The 19,826-nt window shown below is 37.0% G+C and overlaps 1 protein-coding gene across 6 annotated transcripts in view; it reads right to left on the bottom strand.

Annotated features, from left to right (window-relative positions):
• LOC150087516 (laminin subunit alpha lam-3-like) overlaps positions 1-19,826 on the bottom strand; it is a 746,420-nt gene that overhangs the window by 154,268 nt on the left and 572,326 nt on the right. For all 6 annotated transcript variants that reach the window (XM_090371226.1, XM_090371225.1, XM_090371229.1 and 3 more), the window contains 3 exons: positions 19,270-19,446; positions 9,615-9,769; positions 9,320-9,475 (listed from right to left, as the gene is read on the bottom strand). In XM_090371226.1, the coding sequence (XP_090227352.1) occupies positions 9,320-9,475; positions 9,615-9,769; positions 19,270-19,446 (488 nt within the window). The remainder of the gene's footprint in view (positions 1-9,319; positions 9,476-9,614; positions 9,770-19,269; positions 19,447-19,826) is intronic.

Genomic DNA, 19,826 nt, shown 5'->3' with positions numbered 1-19,826 from the left:
GCAGTAACCCCCAGAAAAATGTATCAACCGGGGGAGTCCCCATGGACTAAAGATGTGCAAATTATCAGCAATTCACAAAGGGGGATGATATGAGTAATTACAGACCAGTTAGTTTAACTTTTGTTCTGGGGAAAATAATGAAGTCACTGGTTAAAGATGCATTGCAGAATCATCTAGACAAGACTGTAGTAATAATTCAGACACAGCATGGGTTTGTTAAGGGAGTCTTGTCTGACAAATTTTATTGGATACTATAATGTGGTTAAAAAGGAACTAGATGCAAAAAATAATTTTGATATCATATACTTGGATTTCAGGAAAGCTTTTAACACTGTTGCACATGGAAGACTACTGTACAAACTGGAGCAGTATGGTATCAAGGGCAAGTTGTAACAATGGATAAAAGGGTGGTTGAGTGGTAATCAATGAATGCTGCTCTTCATGGACTAATTGTCCATGAAGAGCAAGTCCATGAAGTGGTGTCCCCCAAGGTTCAGTGTTGGGCCTACTGTTCTTTTGTATATTTATCAATGATATTGATGAAGGTCTATCAGGCTTAATTTCGAAATTTGCAGAGGATACAAAGGTTGGCAGAGTTGTTAACGATAGTAATGGCAGTGTACTACTGAAACAAGATCTAGAAAAGTTGGGCAGATGGGCTGAGAAGTGGCAACTGAACTTGAACATTGACAAATGAAAAGTACTGCATATGGGTAGAAGTAACCCAAGGGTAATGTACAAACTGTCATACTACACTGAGGGTGGTAGAAAATGAAAAAGACTTGAGAATAATTGTGCAGTCAGATTTGAAGTTTTCTGAGCAGTGCAGACAGGCAGCCAGAGCAGGTAATGGGGTATTGGCAGTAATATACAGGAATTTTGCTAGTAGGGAAAAAGGATGTGATTATCCCTTTTTATAAGGCTATGATCAGGCCATGCCTTGAGTACAGCATACAGGCCTGGAGGCCTCCCTATGAGGGAAGCCTTGCTTGAGGGAGTACAGAGAAGGGGAAATAAGATTGGTGAGGTTGAAGTGGTGGTCTGATCAAGAAAGACTTCAGTTCTGAAAATTGCAGTGTCTGGAGACTAGGCAGCTGTTAAACTTCAGTTCATATGGGTAGCAGTAACCCCAGAGAACTGGGTGATGTTACACACAGGGCAGTGGAGAATGAAAGAAACTTGGGGGGTAACTGTGTAGTCAAATATGAAGTTTTCTGAGCAGTGCAGACAGGCTGCCAGTGTAGGTCATGGGGTCTTGTCAATGATATACAGGAATTTTGCAAGCAAGGATAAGGCAATAGTCAGGCCACACCTAGAGTATTGCATACTGGTCTGGAAGTCTCATTTTAGGAAGGATGTAGAGTTTCTAGAATAAGTACAGAGAAGGCCAACAAGACTGGTGAAGGAAACAAGGGAGTGCTCTTTTGAAAAAAGGCTTAAATTCTGCAAATTGCAACTTATGGAGACCAGGCATCTGCGAGGTGATCTGATTGAGATGTATAAGGCCTTGAATGGATTGAGCAGTCTCAATGCTGATGAGATTCTTCCTCTAGCACAGATTACGGACCTGAGGGGGCATAAATTCAAATTGAGGAATGAAAGTTATAAAACAGATGTGCGAAAATTTGCCTTTAGCCAGAGGGTTGTTGATTGCTGGAAAAAACTTCCATCTGTTGTTGTCGAAGTTGATAGCTCAAATAAATTCAAGGAGCAACTGAACAAACGTTTAGGGGGAATGAATGTGTGAAATGTTTCTTTTTTTTTTTCTGATACTACATAAGCTTGCTTTCTTGATTTATATATATGCCTCTACTAATGCTAATGCTAAGACTGCAATTCTGTCTTTGAGGTTGTCACAGACATTCTCTCAGATATGCCAGACAAGCTTTACTTGCTACCTGGGAGTCTAAAACGCTGATGAAACTGATATTCGGGTGGCACTCAAGTCAAGTGTACCCAATCTGAAGTCCAGACAGATTGTGACAGCCAAATCCTCTGCTTTCACCTTCACAATGTTGGGACTGTTAGCAATCCTGGATATAACCTCCATGCACAAACACACTATGGGTGACCACACAGGTGTGAACCAATGTAAGCAGGGGTCGAGGTGTGGCACCCACACCACATGGAGGAATACCGCCCATCTGTATTACCAGGCAATACAAGGTGGTAGATGACTCTCATCAACCGGTGAAATATCACCATTTTGCTTATTGGAGGTTTGAAGTAGCAGAACCCATGTTTAGTCCCCAGAGCTAAGAACCAGTCAACCCTTTCCCATCTCTTCCATCTTTTGAGGTTATGATGGACATCATGGCAAGATCCAATCTTACTTACATTTCGAGGGTACTGCTATAAAAAGGTGTTCGCAGGACGGCCACTAGTTAGTACACCGGACCGAACCTATTGGTAACTCTTCAGGAGGCTTCCGGATCAGCTAACGTATAATCTTGCTACCTCTACTCTGCCAGACAGTGACTGGAGGGAGTCCAAGTAGTGTGTATGTGGAGGGGATTTGTCAAGGCCATGTTACGTCAAAGATCTGGGTATATTTTTACCATGAGTATGGCGTATCCAAAAATTTTGTTATTTCATACAGCATATTTCCCACCCCACACTTTTTCTTACTATTGAATACACCATGAATTGTCAAACTAATAGAGTAAGCTTATCTGCGAAAAGATCTAAACCTCCCAAACACTTCCTAATTCATTTCACAAATATACGTTGTCCCAATTCTAATCTCAATGATGTCCATTTCCACTTGCAGTCTGCCAAACATCCAATGTACTTTTTCTGACAGAATCTCAGTTATTGGTTGATTCAACTACTGCACATCTCAGTTGCCGAAATTATTTGCTGTATGATTCCTTTAGCCTCAAAGGTAGTACTTGTGCATATGTCCATTCCGATATTCCCCATTAAGAGACTTGGTAATTTGGAATTTCCGCTTTTCGATCTTCTCTCGCTTAAAATCTCTCTACCTCATTGTGTCAAATTTATCTGTTGTCTCTACTGTTCTCCCAACTCCACTAATCACTTGTAGCTCTTTGACTCCCTCTCTTTGCAACTTGACTTTCTCCAGTCTAACTTTCCTAACAGTGAAGTAATTTTCCTTGGTGATTTTAATGTTCACAACTCCAGCTGGCTTCCATTTTCTAGTCACACCAACCCAGCTTGTCGAGATGCTGAGGCTTTTGCAATTACTAATGGCCTCGCACAGATTGTTCATTTACCTACAAGAATACCAGACAATCCTAACCATACAGCTAACATGCTTGATCTCTTTCTCACAAACAACCCTCCCAAGTACACGACTGAAATGAGTGGTCCTTTAGGCACCTGAAATCACAACTTGGTGATTGTATCTTCTCCAATGGAGCCTTTATCTCATGGCTATTCCCAACCTTCTGTTGTTTGGCATTACAAGGATGCAAAATGGGATGACTTGCGAGATTTATTTTCTTCTTTTCCTTGGTTGGATCACTGTTTCAAACTTCTGTTGTCAACATTTGCTCAGATGTTGTCAGTGAAATTATTCTTGTAGGAATGGAATCCTTTATCCCACACACCACTTTAAAATCTCGTCCTTTATCCAAACCTTGGTTTTCCAATAAATTTGCTAAGGCCATTCAGGAGAAGAATGTTGCATATTGTAATTGGCTTGTTTCCTATTCTTCAGTTTCATTTTCTGCCTATCCCAAAGCTTGCAACAATTGTAAACAGTTATTAATCAGTCCAAACTAGATTTTTAACAGGCTAAGAGTAGAAAACTTGTTTCTTGCCCTAATGGCAGCCGAGCATTCAAGTCTCTTGCCAAAGCTATTGACCACAACTTTTGCCTATCTCTGCTCCCACCTCTGTCAAAACCAGATGGTTCTGTTGTCATTAAGGCCAATGATAAAGCTGGCCTGCTAGCATCCCATTTTTCTTCAAGCTCGTGTATTAATGATCTTGGTAAAACACCTCCCACCATTCCCAACACGCTCCATTCAATGCCTCCTGTGGTCTTCCGCCTGAAGGATGTCAGAACGATTTTGACGAATCTTGATACTAACAAAGAACCAGGTCCTGATGGTATTTCTCCACTGGTTCTCAAAACATGTGCTCCTGAATTTACTCCTGTTCTTTGCCATCTTTTTTCACTTTCTTATTCCAAAGGTGTTTTTCCTTCTGCTTTGAAATTTTCTCATATCCAGCCAGTTCCCAAAAAGGGTGACAAATCTCTCCCATTCAATTTTGTCCCATTGCAATTACTTCTATATTTCTAAAGTAATGGAGAAATCAATTAACTGCCAACTCTTAAACTACCTAGAAACCTTCCATCTGATCAACGATCACCAGTATGGATTCCATCAGTGTCGATCCACTGGTAATATTCTGGCTTATGTTACCCATTTATGGACAAATTCAATGGAAAAGTTCAACGAAACACAAGCAGTTGCTCTAGACATCTGAAAGGCTTTTGATCATATTTGGCATAAAGGTCTTCTAAACAAGCTTCCATCTTATGGTTTACCAACTGTTTTTTGTAATTAGTTATCCAGTTTTCTCTCTGATTGTTCACTGAGGTTGATGGTGGATGGCTCTCTGTCTTCTAACTTCTCCCAAGGTTTAGTTCTTTCCCCCACTCTTTTCCTCTTGTATATTAATGACCTTCTTCCATTTACTGGAAATCCTATCCATAGTTTTGCCGATTATAGCACATTGAATTCCACTTTCCATTTTGAGAAACCTTGATTTCAATCCTTTTAAAACTCAGTCTTGTCTTATATCTTGCAAAAAGGATTTTTCTGCTCCTATGCTTATCTTTGGTGACATTCCGATTTTCTAGGCAAGTTGATATATTTGGGGATTACCCTGACTTCTAATCTCTTGGCACAAGCACATTACAAATATCGCTTTATCTGCATCTAAAAAACTTGGTCTTTCTCTTTCGCTCTCGGCGTTACTTTTCTTCCAAACAGCTGTTCACTCTGTACAAATGGCAAATCCGCCCTACAATGGAATATTGTTCCCACATCTGGGGCAGTGTCCCCAAAACCTCTCTCAGGCTTCTTGATTCATTTAGAAGAGGGTAGTTAGGTTAATTAATTATTCATCTGTAACAGAGTCTCTCCACTCGCTGTCTCATAGACGTTCTGTTTCTGCTGCATGCCCCTTCTACAGATACTTCCATGGGCACTGTTCTTCTGAATTGGCTTCTATAATTCCTGATCTCTTTCAAAACAGTCCGAACACATGCTGCCACCAGCCAACATCCAATTACTGTCCAACTTCAAACTCAAGGAACCAACTTTTCATCTTCCTCGATTATTCATTCAACTGCCATTTTCTTTAATATTCTTCCTTCATATGTATTTTCTGAAAATAACAGTCTACAGAAGTTCAAGTCTAATGTCAACAAATATCTTCTTTTGTCTTCTCAATCTCCAACCAAAGCACGGTACTAAGTACTATAGGTTATAATACCTCTCGTGTTTGGGGTTTTCATTAAAAAAAAAAAAAAAATTGAAATTGCTGCAGTATAATATTACATGCAAGTTAATGTTATGGATAAAGGGATGGCCGAGTGTTGTTCATGAGCATTGTTCTTGTTAGATTAATGTTATTAGTGAGTACCTCACAGTTCAGTACTGGGTCCTTTGCTGTTTTCTATATTTATTAATGATATTGCTGAAAACATATCAAAATTTAATGTCAAAGTCTGCAAACGAAATTAAAATATGATGCTGTAACTAGACCTAAAAAAATTAGCCAGATGAGCGGAGAAATGGCAACTGAAGTTCAACAATTAAAAATGCAACATACTACTAATAGGAATCAGTAATCTCAGAATAACATACCAACTGGATTATACTGCACTCAAGAAATAAAAAAAAGAAAATGAAGAAATAAAAAGATCTGGGGAGTAATTGTACAGCCTGACATGACATTTCTAAGCAGAACAAGCAGGTTGCTGGGACATCACATGGGTTCTGTCAAATATAAACAGCAATTTTTCCAGCAGGAACAAAGAGGTGATTGTCCTGTTGCATAAGCCAATGATAAAAACGCATCATCTGTAAGTACCAAATACAGGACTATAAGCCTGATTTCAGGAAGGATGTGGATCTGTTGGAACAGATGCAGAGAAGATTAATCAAGGACACAAAAAGGATACCTTACTAAGAAAGGCTTAAGTCTTGCAAATTGCAGCATCTGGAAACTAAGCACCTGTGAGGAGACCTGCTGAAGTACTTAAGGCCTGGAATGTAATATGTAAATTAAATGTGGGTAGCATCCAAACTCTTGCTAGATGGCACACATAAAGGGACAAAAATTTAAAAAGAATGGTTGTAGACCAGATGTGCAAAAATTTTTTTTCAGCCAGAGTAATTGCTTTTTGGAACAAACAAACTTCCATCTAGTGTTCTGGAGGTGGGTGATCTGAATATATTTAAGGAAGAATTATAGCTCGGACACAGCATGGTTTTGTTAAGGGGAAGTCTTGCCTGACCAATTTGATTGGATACTATGATGCAGTCACAAAAGAACTGGATGCAGGGAATAGCTTTGATGTTATATACTGGGATCTTAGAAAGGCTTTTGATACTGTTGCACATGGAAGACTGCTACACAAATTGGAGCAGTGTGGCATTGTAGGAAAATTGCTGCTATGGATAAAGGGGAGAAGACAGAGAGTGGTAATCAATGTACACTGCTCATCGTGGACTAATGTTATTAGTGGAGTCCCTCGGGATTCAGTGTTGGGTCCATTATTGTTTTCTGTATTTATAAATAATATTGATGATGATATATCAAGCTTAATGTCCAAGTTTACAGACAATACAAAAGTTGGCAGGGTTGTTAAAGACACTACTGACACTATGCTGCTGCAACAGGATCTGAAAAGGTTGAACAGATGGGCTGAGAGGTGGCAAATGAAGTTTAACATTGACAAATGTAAAGTACTACAGATGGGAAACAGCAACCCCAGAGCAACGTATGAACTCTGTACTACTACACTAACAGTGGTAGAGAATGAAAAGGACCTGGGGGTAATTGTTCAGGCAGATATGAAGTTCTCTGAGCAGTGCAGATGGGCTGCAAGAGTAGCTCATGGTGTATTGTCGATGATATATAGGAATTTTTCTAGCAGGGATAAGGAGGTGATTATTCCCTTGTATAAGGCAATGGTCAGGCCACACCATGAGTACTGTATACAGGTCTGGAGGCCTCATTTCAAGAAGGATGTAGAGCTGCTGGAATGAGTACAGAGAAGGGCAACAAGATTAGTGAATGGAACAAAGGGTTGCTCTTATGAAGAAAGGCTTAAGTTATGCAAATTACAGTGTCTGGAGACTAGGCACTGGCAAGGTAATCTGATAGAGGTGTATAAAGCTTTGAATGGTTTGAGTCTCAATGCTGATGGGATTCTGCCTCTTGCTCAGAATAATCACCTGAGAGGGCATAAATTCAAATTGAGGAAAGACAGATGTAGGATAGACGTGCGGAAATTTGCCTTTAGCCAGTGGGTAGTTGGTTGGTGGAACAGACTTCCATTCCTTGTTGTGGAAGTTGATAACCTAAATTTAAGGCTCAGCTGGACAGGTATTTCGAACGAATGGAGGGGTGAAGTGGAAGTGGTTTTTTTTTTTTTTTTTTTCCTGGCTGATGCTGCATAAGCTTGTTTCTTGCATCATATGCCAATGCTAATGCTAATGCTAATTAGATATATTACAAAAGTCTGCATGGCTTTCGACATCTGTTAACTAATAGCTGTTTTCACAATGATTTCAGAATTTGTATTTATTTTTTTTATCACGTATCATTTTTTTTCAGATCACTTAAATTTTTGTCATGAGTTGTATTATTGAATGTATTTAGTTAGGAGTAAATGCTGAGAATTTGTAAACTGAATCTCCACACTTTGGTAACAGTGCCTTCAGTGATTTGTTTTTTGTTCTTGAGAGCTCCATGCAGCAGTGTTTATCAGTGTGAGCTCAGTTTATTTTTGAGGTTATCGTGTCAAGCATGTGATGAAAAGTGAGTAAAATGTCTTTATGCAAGTGTTTGAACAATCTGAATTTATTTTGTTATATTTGTGGAAGTTATGTACTCCTCAAGCAAAGAGAAGATATTAAAAATTTGTAAAAAATGTGTATTGTGCTTTTGGAGTAAAACTCTGTGACCAAGATAACATTAGCATTAGTTGAGGCGTATGATGCAAGGAAGCAAGCTTATACAGCATCTGCCAAAAAAAAAAAAAAAAAAAACCCTTTCCCATTTCACCCATCCAGTCACTCCAAATATTTGTCTAGTTCAGCCTTAAATTTATTTAAGCTATCAACTTCCAGGTCATAAACTGTAAAACAAGAAAATGGGCTCCACATAAAGTTTGCCAAACCTGTGTTGAAACCATCAAGATTTTGGAAAAATAGTAAAAAGAAAGATATGCCATCCACTGTACCTATATCAAATAATGATGCTAGCACACTAACTTTGATTTGGTACGTCATATCTGGAATGACATCATTTCCGTAAATGACGATGAGAAAATTATGTTAAATTACGTCATTTGTGCATTGCAAAATCATGATAAATTGGTTTTACTACAGTCCAAAATTTAGTAGGTGCCAGTTAGTGTTTGTCATTATGAATGTAACTTGTCAACAACAGAACTTATTCTATGACCTGGCAAAAATCACTGTTAACAAAACTATCACATTTTGGTTGTTTCTATAAAAAATTCATTATTCATTCAAGCACAATTTTCCTAACTCCTTGTGCAACTTGTCAGCAGTTGCCTGCAATAAATTTTTGTATGAATTTTTTTGACCTGTCTGTCAGCCAAGAGAAAGAAATTCGCACAGAAATTATAGAACACATTCCATAGGCCCAATCCCAAGGGAGGGAGGGAGAGAGAAAGAGAGTGAGTGAGTGTGAATGAAGAAAATTAATAAAGGAAGAAAAAGAAGTAAGAAAATAAGAAACCAAGATAGTAAGATAATGCAGTCTAAAGCTAAACTTATCAATGCACAGATGATAAAAAATAATAATAAATAAGAGAGAGAGAGAGAGAGAGAGAGAGAGAGAGAGAGAGAGAGAGAGAGGAAAAAAGATGAGAAAAGAAAGGAAGGGTAAGAGATAAAGAGGGGGTAAAAAACATACAAATTAACCATGAAGGGACATTACTATACAACTCGCAAAACTTTGCATCTTTATCAAGTGTCAACTGCTGAAATTTCAAGAAATAACAGTAACATTATGTCTTTATTTCTGATGTATATATATATATATATATATATGAAATATAGAAATTTTTGCTAGGACTTACCACCTTAGCACTAGCTAGAAAAAATAAAAGGCTATCTTGAGCTTCACTATTGATTGCATAATTTATAACTATATTATTTGTAGTTGTTGGCTCAATGTCAGGCCTAAAAGACCTGATGCAGCGACCACTTCTGTCTGCACTCAGAGATACTCGAATCTGAAACAAAAGTCAAAATCTTCAGAATATAAGTGAGATACATATACACAGATATAGTCACCTTGATATACTTCAAATAAATCTGACAAAAATCTAATCGGTTAAAGACTATTAAAAACATATTAAATTCTGTACTTACACTAGATGCTTTTTGTCGTGCTAAAAGAATTTTATTCTTTAATTCTTTCATATTCAGCTGCATTTGATTATGTTTCTGTTTCACATTTTCAGCTCGATTCTCAGTACTTGCAGCAAGATCTATAGCCTTTTTAATACCTAAATGGGCATTTTTTACTAGAACAAAATATTAAAAAGAAAACATTGTATAATCTAGAAACCATAATCTGCTTATTAAAGGTTACAAGTTATAGCTGGTAAGATATATTAATACTACCATAATTATAAACTATAAAAATGTATTTAGAATTAAAATAATAACAGCATGTATTATATAGTTCCCAGATAACAATAGCAAAACTTCAAACATTATACACCGAGTGGCCACTTTAATAGTCCCTACCATTTTCATGAAATGGAGTGCTCCTTCAGCACTCCATTTCACAATTATAATTTAATATGCAATTAAAAAATTAATTTAACAAAAAAAATTGCAAAACGATTTTCCTTCCTGAAGCTGAAGCTGATACAGTCAAAAATCGTTGTCAGTTTCAGGAAGGAAAATAGTTTTGCAATTTTTTTGTTAAATTAATTTTTTAATTGCGTTATACTGATTTTTAATTTATATCGATTTTTAATTGTGTTCAATTGATTTTTAATTGCATTATATCGATTTTTAATCGCATTCAATTGATTTTTAATTATCTATTTACTGTAACGTAATTTTTTGATTTTTTAATTGTTTACATTTTAATTTCTGGACAGTATCATACAGAAATGTTCTATATATCACATTGAGGTAAACTTTTCTTATTTTTTTACAAATATGTAATATGTAATATGTTGTGTTGAATAAATATATATATTCAAATATATTGAATAAATATTCAACACAACTATCACAAACTACTTATTGCAGAAACCTTGGAGATGAAACTACATGAAACTTCAATCAATATCCGTAGCCATTCCTATTGTCCAACGATTGGTCACTTATACGCATGCGTGAAGAACAAACACTACAACATAAGACAAAAGTTTCAGATTAATTGTGAGTTGCTCCGTTCCTGTGAACATGATGCCCGAAAAGTTCTAGTTCGACTTAAAAGGAGAGTTGAAAAAGAAGCTTCCTATATCAAAAATAAAGGTAATCCCTGTTGATTTATAAATATGTAATATATATATATATATATATAAAAGCACTTACTTCACCTTATAACAGATATTTGTAAATTTAAATTAAAATCCAGCATCAATCTAAATAGCCAAGATAATACTATCATCATATTTAAATACAATATATGCTTTGACAACTTCAACGTTAACAGCTGCCTTAATAATTTGACTGACCTACTTCCTGCTGGCTACCAGAATTTGAACATTATATCCAGATTCAAATATGCAAAACCATTCACTCGTAGCCTGAAATTATAAACAACTAGCCACCAACATGGATAAATAGGCTCTTAGCCTATTTCCTATGGATGTTTTGCAATCAGCCAAACTTCCAACCATTCGTTGATGTACATTTTGGTCATATCATAACAGGCAACCTAAATATTATTCCAAACCAGAAACTAAGAAGCATCATATCTTATGGCTTCAAATACAGATTATATTCTAAAACCAGCTTCACACTTTACTAAAAGAGTTATATCATGATTTTGTCAACTTCTGTTTAAGATTTCTTACTATCATAACATTCCAATTGAAGCTTTCCAATTATGAATTAATTCAGCACTAGCTGAGGTGCTACATCAATATAAGACATCCATGCCACACAGGCAACCATCTACTAGATTAAAATTCCATTTTTCCAAATAAAAACAACAATTGGTAGATTTGCACAAACATTTTGTCATCACTCCTGTGGATACAGCCTCCTGCAACTATGCTATTATCTGTAAGGCCTTTTATTTCCAAACATTAAATGAAAAAAAAAAAATTCCAGGACCATCTACAAGTCTATCTCAAATAACAGCAGTATAATCATAAAGCAATTAGCATTAGCAGAGGCACATGATGCAAGAAAGCAAGCTTATACAGCATCAGCCAAAAAAAAAAAAAAAAACCTTTTCATTTCATTGATCCATTCATTCCAAATGTTTGTCTAGTACTGCCTTGAATTTATTTAAGCTATCACCTTCAAAAACAACAGATGGAAGTTTGTTCCAGCAGTCAACTATCCGCCGGCTAAAGGCAAATTTCCGTACATCTATTCTACAACTGTCTTTCCTCAGTTTGAATCAATGTCCCCCTCAGGTTTGTAATCTGAGCAAGAAGAAGAATCCCATCAGCATTGAGCCTGCTCAATCCATTCAAAGCCTTATACACCTCAATCAGATCACCTTGCAAGTGCGTAGTCTCCAGAAGCTGCAATTTACAGAATTTAAGCCTTTTTTCATAAGAGCACTCCTTTGTTTCCTTCACCAGTCTTGTTGGCTTTCTCAGTACTCAATTCTAGAAACTCTACATCCTTCCTAAAATGAGACTTCCAGACCTGTACGCAGTACTCAAGATGTGGCCTGACCATTGCCTTATACAAATGGATAATAATCTCCTTTTTCCTGCTCACAAAATTCCTGTATATCATTGACAAGACCCCCATGACCTACTCTGGCAGCCTGTCTGCTCTGCTCAGAAAACTTCATATCTGACTACACAATTACCCTCAGGTCTCTTTCATTCTCCACTACTCTGAGTATAACACCACCCAGTTGGTACATTTCTCTGGGGTTACTGCTACCCATATGAACTGAAGTTTAACATTTGTCAATGTTAAACTTCAGTTGCCACTTCTCAGCCCATCTACCCAACTTTTCCAGATCCTGTTACAGCAGCAGCATACTGTCATGTCACACCAAACTGACTCAACATTGCACTATCCAGCGATGTCGACTGGCTTCACTTCCTTGGATTTTATGTGTTTCTTAGCTAATAGCATAACACCTCCTCCCTTCCTATCCTTTCTGTATAAATGGTACTCTGCAAATTCCAAATCTGCATCCCTTATATCTGAGCGGCACCATATCTCTGATATCCCAACAATATCCACCTTGGATGTCTTAACCAGCACTTCAAATTCATCAAATTTATTTACTATACTCCTAGCATTGGTGTACATGCATGCAAACATGCACCTGTTCTTACTCTTAGTTACTCTAACACAAATGGATATTTGTTCTATCCAAGCTGACCTATACCATGTATTTACTTGTTTCATGACTGCCATCAGTTCCTGAAATCCCTAACAACTGGCTTCTCGGGCTGCTGCTCATTCCAATAGAAGCAGTGCAAGAATCATTTCCACCTCTGCCTGCAGCTACTGTTAATGTATTAGTCTGCGATTCCCTCCCACAAGCTAGCAGTTTTCTGACCCACCTAACATTGCCTTGATAGTATTGACAAATAAAATTAATTGCTTTCAGCAAGAAATTAATAATTCGCATTAATAATTACAAATATTACAATTATTATTTACTTCACACCTAAGTTCCACAAAAACCCAATAGGTTTCATGTAAGTATAGTTGCTCTCAATAAGCCTGGCAAAACTTTAGAACTGTTACTTAAACCTATAATGGACCTTCCTGATAGCAGAATAATTAGTAATAATAATATACCTGTTATTAATGCTCTAAATAATGACAATATCATTCATGTTCAAACTTTTGACTTTAATAGTCTATTCACTAGCATAGACCTAACAAACCTAAAATCAGTAATAAATGAAATTTACAATCACAACAAACACATTATCAGTTGTAATTCTGTATATTGGAACAATCTCATAAACCTATGCATTTCCAATAATTACATATATGATGGGAAAACTGTATACCTGAAAACCAAAGGTAGCCCATGCCAGCTGTATCTTAGCTGACCTATACCTATATGGTCTGAGACTTCCTTACCCTCAGACATAAAGATTTACAGATGCATTAGCATTAGTAGAGGCATATGATGCAAGAAAGCAAGCTTATGCAGCATCAGCCAAAAAAAAAAAAAAAAAAAAAAAAAAAACACACACTTCCATTTCACCCTCCGTTCATTCGAAATACTTGTCCAGCTGAGCCTTAAATTTATTTAGGCTATCAACTTCCACAACAAGGGATGGAAGTCTGTTCCACCAACCAACTATCCGCTGGCTAAAGGCAAATTTCTGCACATCGATCCTACATCTGTCTTTCCTCAATCTGAATTTATGCCCCCTCAGGTGATTATTCTGAGCAAGAGGAAAATCCCATCAGCATTGAGCATGCTCAAACCATTCAAGGCTTTATACACCTCTATCAGATCACCTCGCCGGTGCCTAGTCTCCAGACACTGTAATTTGCAAAACTTAAGCCTTTCTTCGTAAGAGCAACCCTTTATTCCATTCACTAATCTTGTTGCCCTTCTCTGTACTCATTCCAGCAGCTCTACATCCTTCTTGAAATGAGGCCTCCAGACCTGTATACAGTACTCAAGGTGTGGCCTGACCATTGCCTCATACAATGGGATAATCACCTCCTTATCCCTGCTAGAAAAATTCTTTTATATCATTGAAAAGACACCATGAGCTACTCTTGCAGCCCGTCTGCACTGCTCAGAGAACTTCATTTCTGCCTGCACAATTATCCCCAGGTCCTTTTCATTCTCTACCACTGTCAGTGTAGTACCACAGAGTTGATATGTTGCTCTGGGGTTGCTGTTTCCCATATGTAGTACTTTACATTTGTCAATGTTAAACTTCATTTGCCACCTCTCAAGCCCATCTGCTCAACCTTTCCAGATCCTGTTCAGCAGCATAATGTCAGTAGTGTCCTTAACAACCCTGCCAACCTTTGTATCGTCTGCAAACTTGGACATTAAGCTTGATATACCATCATCAATATCATTTATAAATACAGAAAACAATAATGGACCCAACACTGAACCCTGAGGGACTTCACTAATAACATTAGCCCACGATGAGCAGTGTCCATTGATTACCACTCTCTGTCTTCTCCCCCTCAACCATCCCTTTATCCATAGCAGAAATTTGCCTCCAATGCCACACTGCTCCAATTTCTGCATCAGTCTTCCATGTGCAACAGTATCAAAAGCCTTTCTAAGATCCAAATATATAATATCAAAGTTATTCCCTGCATCCAGTTCTTTTGTGACTGCATCATAGTATCCAATAAAATTGGTCAGGCAAGACTTTCCCTTAACAAAACCATGCTGTGTCCGAGCTATAACTGAAGTCTTGTCTAGATGATCCTGCAGTGCTTCTTTAACCAGTGCCTCCATTAATTTTCCTGGAACAGAAGTTAAACACAGGTCTATAATTACTTGGGTCAGCCTTTGTGAATTGGGGGTCACATTTGCACATATCCAGTCCATGAGTACCTGCCCTGAGTCCAAGAAAGCTCTCATAATTATGGCTAAGGGTTGCTTACTTCCTTTGCTGCCTCCTTTAATATAACTGGATAGATCCCATCCACCACAGGTGCCTTTCTTGTGTTTATCTTCAACAATTTCTCCTCCACTTTACTCTCAGTTATTACAAGATTCTCTAGCTTACTGCCAGAGTTTACTTCACCTCTGGCATTCCCCTCGCTGAATAACTCCTCATGTGTGAATGTCGATGCAAAATATTCATTTAGTTTGTTAGCTACCTGAGCAGGATCATCAACAGTTGACCCATCGATATCAAGTGGACCAATCTGATTCATCCCCTTCCTTCTAGAGTTTACATATATAAAGAACTCTTTGCTGTTTTTCTTTGCATCCTTTGCCAAAGATTTCTCGTAATGTGCCTTCGCCTGCCTAACCTCCTTTGCAACTTGGTTACAGATCAGCTTATATCTATCATAAGCTTCTATGTCACATGTTAATTTATGTGTATCCCATACATTTTTCTTCTCTGCTATGTGTCTCATTAGTTCATCTGACATCCATTTAGGCCTAAACATTGAACAATATTTCTTAGTTGAAAATAAAGACAATTTGAGAACATTTGTAATTAATTACTAATTGTAAATTTGAGGGTTTTTAGGAAATCCAATCTAAGGAACTTTTAATGGTATTTCCTTTCTTATATTACAGTCTCAGCCTGCGACTGACTAACTCAGCACCAAGTGGATGAAGGTAGGAAAACTTCCTGAATACCTTCTGCTGGATTTGAACCCAGCCCCTTCCACTCGACGAACAAGCATGCTACAACTGCGATACGTGGACCACAATATAGATGACCTGTAGTTAAAAAGAGATGTTTTTTAACTTCAATTTTGTCAGTTTCACACATTGGCACTCCTACATTTCAAAAAAAATGCATGCAAATATAATTCTTTCCCAATGCATCAGAATTGCCACTATTTGCAACAACAACAACATTCTCTTTTTAGGCAATATCAAATTACTCCATAATAAACTGCTTGGTAATAGTTTCCCCTCAGCCTTCCTTTACCATCATTTTAGAAAAGCACTGAAGATCCTGAAATTTAAAGAACTTATTGATAACAATATTGATATTAATAACTTAATTGTTGGATGATATCTTATTTTTACATTCAGGCTTGTACATAATGTATGGTCATATACCATCCAGCCTCTATTGTGTCTCACAGTGTAGAAAGCTTGTGCCCACGGATTGGCTAACTACAGGAGTATTATGTTCTGTTTGTCTCGTATTGCTAATTGTCTTGTTGTCATTATTTCTATTTTTATTGTTCTTTTTTGACATTTGCCTGTCTCATATTTGTAAAAAATAATACCATTACTGACTTAAACTCATGAGGCATTTGGCTAGTCCTATGTCCAGGGACCTACTTTAGGTATGGGTTACGCAATCCCGGACTGCCCGAGCACCACTACATTCCCCTTCTTCCAATTACTTTTTGCTGTTCTTATACTCTACATCTTATATCTTGTGGTGCTATTAGGCTAGCCGAAAGCAATATCGAGATACTATTTTTCTGCTGTCACTTCTTTATCCTTCTAAGACAAAGTTTAGAGCCTTTCAACACTACTTTGTATGTCTAATTCTCTCCTTTGCTGACCCATTTGCCTCATCTGTTTAATTGCCTACTCTGGGTCACTTTAGTTGTTATAAATTTGCTGGGAACTATCGGCCTACTTATTTGGTCTCAGTTACAGCCAATGTGTTCGCTTCACTCAGTCCAACAGTAAATTGTCATATACTGACTATTTTCTTTCATCCTGATATTTCGGTTTCTTTCCAAAAATTCAGGTAGAGGGACTAGCTATTCATTATTATTATTTTTTTCTTTAACTGGAATCAATTGGTTTTAACTTTAGCTTAATTTTGCATTTTACTTATTATTTATTTTAGTATGAACTTGGTTTTGCTTTCTATTTCTCTTCGGTCTCTGTTGGGTCAACTATGATGTATAAGCTTGCTTGCTTTTTCTGCCTGCCACATATACATCATAACAGAAACAGAGGCCTTGCTCGTTGCTCTGATTCCTTTGATTTTGGCTACCAGCCCTTGATGACGTAGCTAAAATCTTAGGGCATACAGCATTAAGTACTATTTATATACTGTCATATATTTATATAATTTTTAAGTAATCTGCTTTTATTTTTCAGGTGCTTTTAATTTTTTTTATTGTAACTGCACCCATCAGGTCAGCCCTCCTACACATAAACTTTTATTATTAATATTATTATTAGCTATATGGTGCAAGGAAGCCTGAGGCTTATGCTTTACCAGCAAAAAAAAAAAAAAAAAAATTCCCAAGTTACCCTGAGAGAGAGAGAGGAGAGTCAAAAGGGAATCACCAAGAAAGAGAAGAATGATGATATCCAGCTCAGGATCCTGGGTGTGCCAAGCCCATACTCACCAGATGTCAGCCCTTGGGGTTAACTTATCATCTATTTGCATACATATAATATATATATACAGGGTGTTTCAGTTAAACGTTTCAGAACTTCTAAGAGGGGTAGGGTACATCCTGCAATGTGGGGTCGGAAATGCTTTCCTGAAGCGGTGTTGTACACAGAAGCACCATAAAGAAAAGAGACCGTAAGTGAGAAATCGTTTTAATAATACATGAAAAGAAGCAAAAGGTACATGGATTAAAGTAAGTGTTCGAAGTTTCTTCCACGGGCTACAATGCACGCCTCACATCTCCGACGCATGGACATCCGAACATTCTGGAATACTCCAGGCGAATTTCGAATTTCTTCGGCAGCTACTGCAATTCTTGCAACCAGCTCCTCAGCATTGTCAACAGGGGTGTCATAAACTAGCGATTTCATATGACCCCAGAAATAAAAATCAAGACATGATAGGTCGGGTGACCGAGCAGGCCAACGCACGGGACCACCATGTCCGATCCACTGTTGACCAAATGTGACATCCAGGTAGTTACGAACATCTCCGCTATAATGGGCAGGGGCTCTATCGTGTTGGAACCACATTGTCTGTTGCGTCGATGCAGAAATCTGTTCATCTCTCAAAAGTTGTGGCAATACTTGCTGCAGAAAGATCAAGTAGATAGGTCCGGTTAGACGACACGGTAACAGGTAAGGTGAGGTGATCTCCCATAATACTGGCCCATACATTGACTGAAAATCGAATCTGTGCTGCACGACGTCGTATTGCATGCGGGTTCTCGACCGCCCAGATATGGTCGTTATGCGTGTTGAAAATTCCTTCCCTTGTGAAGGATGCCTCATCGGAAAACAACACTTCAGCAGGAAAAAGGGGATTTGTAGCACATTTTCCAAGGTACCACTGTGCGAAAGCAATACGAGGTTGAAGAAACTTCAAACACTTACTTTAATCCCTGTACCTTTCGCTTCTTTTCATGTATTATTAAAACGATTTCTCACTTACGGTCTCTTTTCTTTTTATGATGCTTCTGTGTATAAAACCACTTCAGGAAAGCATCCCCACATTGCTATATGATTGAGTTGTCAGGATGTACTCTACCCCTCTTAGAAGTTCTGAAACGTTTAACTGAAACACCCTGTATATATGTGTGTGTGTGTGTGTGTGTGTGTGTGTGTGTGTGTGTGTGTGTGTGTGTGTGTGTGTGTGTAATATTGAATTATTACAAAATATTCTCCCTCCAATCAAGAGGAACTGAAATTCGTTTTTGCATAATTTTACTCTATATGACTTCATTATAAATAGACTCACCTGTATCATAAATATTTTTATAAAATTATAAGTTAGTGCTCTCTGTTTTCTTCTAAATTATAAAAGAAATGGAAAGTTTGTTTTCATGGATCAGTTTCCTGAATTGGTATTTCTACAAAAGATTTCTATACTGATATTCATTCTGATTGTTAACAGAATGAGCAGCTCTACTGCCAAACTACTTCTGATATAGTATTATTATATAAACGAAATCTTATTTTATTTTCCATCTATACACTAATTCAAATTAATGGATACAGATTTTATACTTACAGATTTTGCTAGTATCTTAATAGATTTGTTACATCATCCACCACTTTTCTAAGCTGAACAGCGTGCACCATCTTGTGATGATCGTGAATGTTGTTTAAGGTGCTTTTTAATTGGATATAACCAGCTTATAATATTCAATGCATTAAGTTACTTCAGAGTAACAATGAACTGAATAATGTAATCTGGTTAAAAGTTTTTAATATCACCAATAATGTCTTTTAATTGTTACTAATCAACATAATCAAGATTTCCAAAATTATTATACAACTTACTTGTTTGATCCACATATGCGAGGCCTGTAGAAGATCCTGCTGTTATTAAATCTAATTTGGGATACAGCTCATGATCAATTCTGTATATGATATTATCTATTTTTTTATGTGTACCATTCAGTTTTTCAATAGCTTGTTGATGTCCATTTACAATATTTACTAATATCTGTGTAACATCTGTAAATTAGGAAGAAAAATTACAAACTTGCATACATTTGGAAAAATAAACATGAATGTACATTTAAAATATTATAAATTCTTTAAATTTAATATTTTTATTGTGTAATTTCCATTTATAGAATTTTGAACTTTAATATCAGCTATGGTTTACATTTCTGTCTAATAAAGATCTGTCTCATCAAGAAGGATTTATAAACTGTTAGGGTGGGGTGAGAGCTGGATGAAATGACAAGCAGTTTTCTTTAACACTATATATATACTGTGGGAATAGTAATGTATTTTATAAAAATACATTACTATTCCCACTTTATTTTGAAAAGTAAAATAAAGATGAGAATATTAAGTACCATTACTGAAAACAGTGATCCTAGAGTATC

Source organism: Mastigoproctus giganteus, chromosome 4, assembly GCF_048544385.1.
Source record: "Mastigoproctus giganteus isolate SK-2022 chromosome 4, ASM4854438v1, whole genome shotgun sequence".
NCBI classification, from domain to species: domain Eukaryota; kingdom Metazoa; phylum Arthropoda; class Arachnida; order Uropygi; family Thelyphonidae; genus Mastigoproctus; species Mastigoproctus giganteus.
This window is presented reverse-complemented; position numbering and strand designations above follow the sequence as displayed.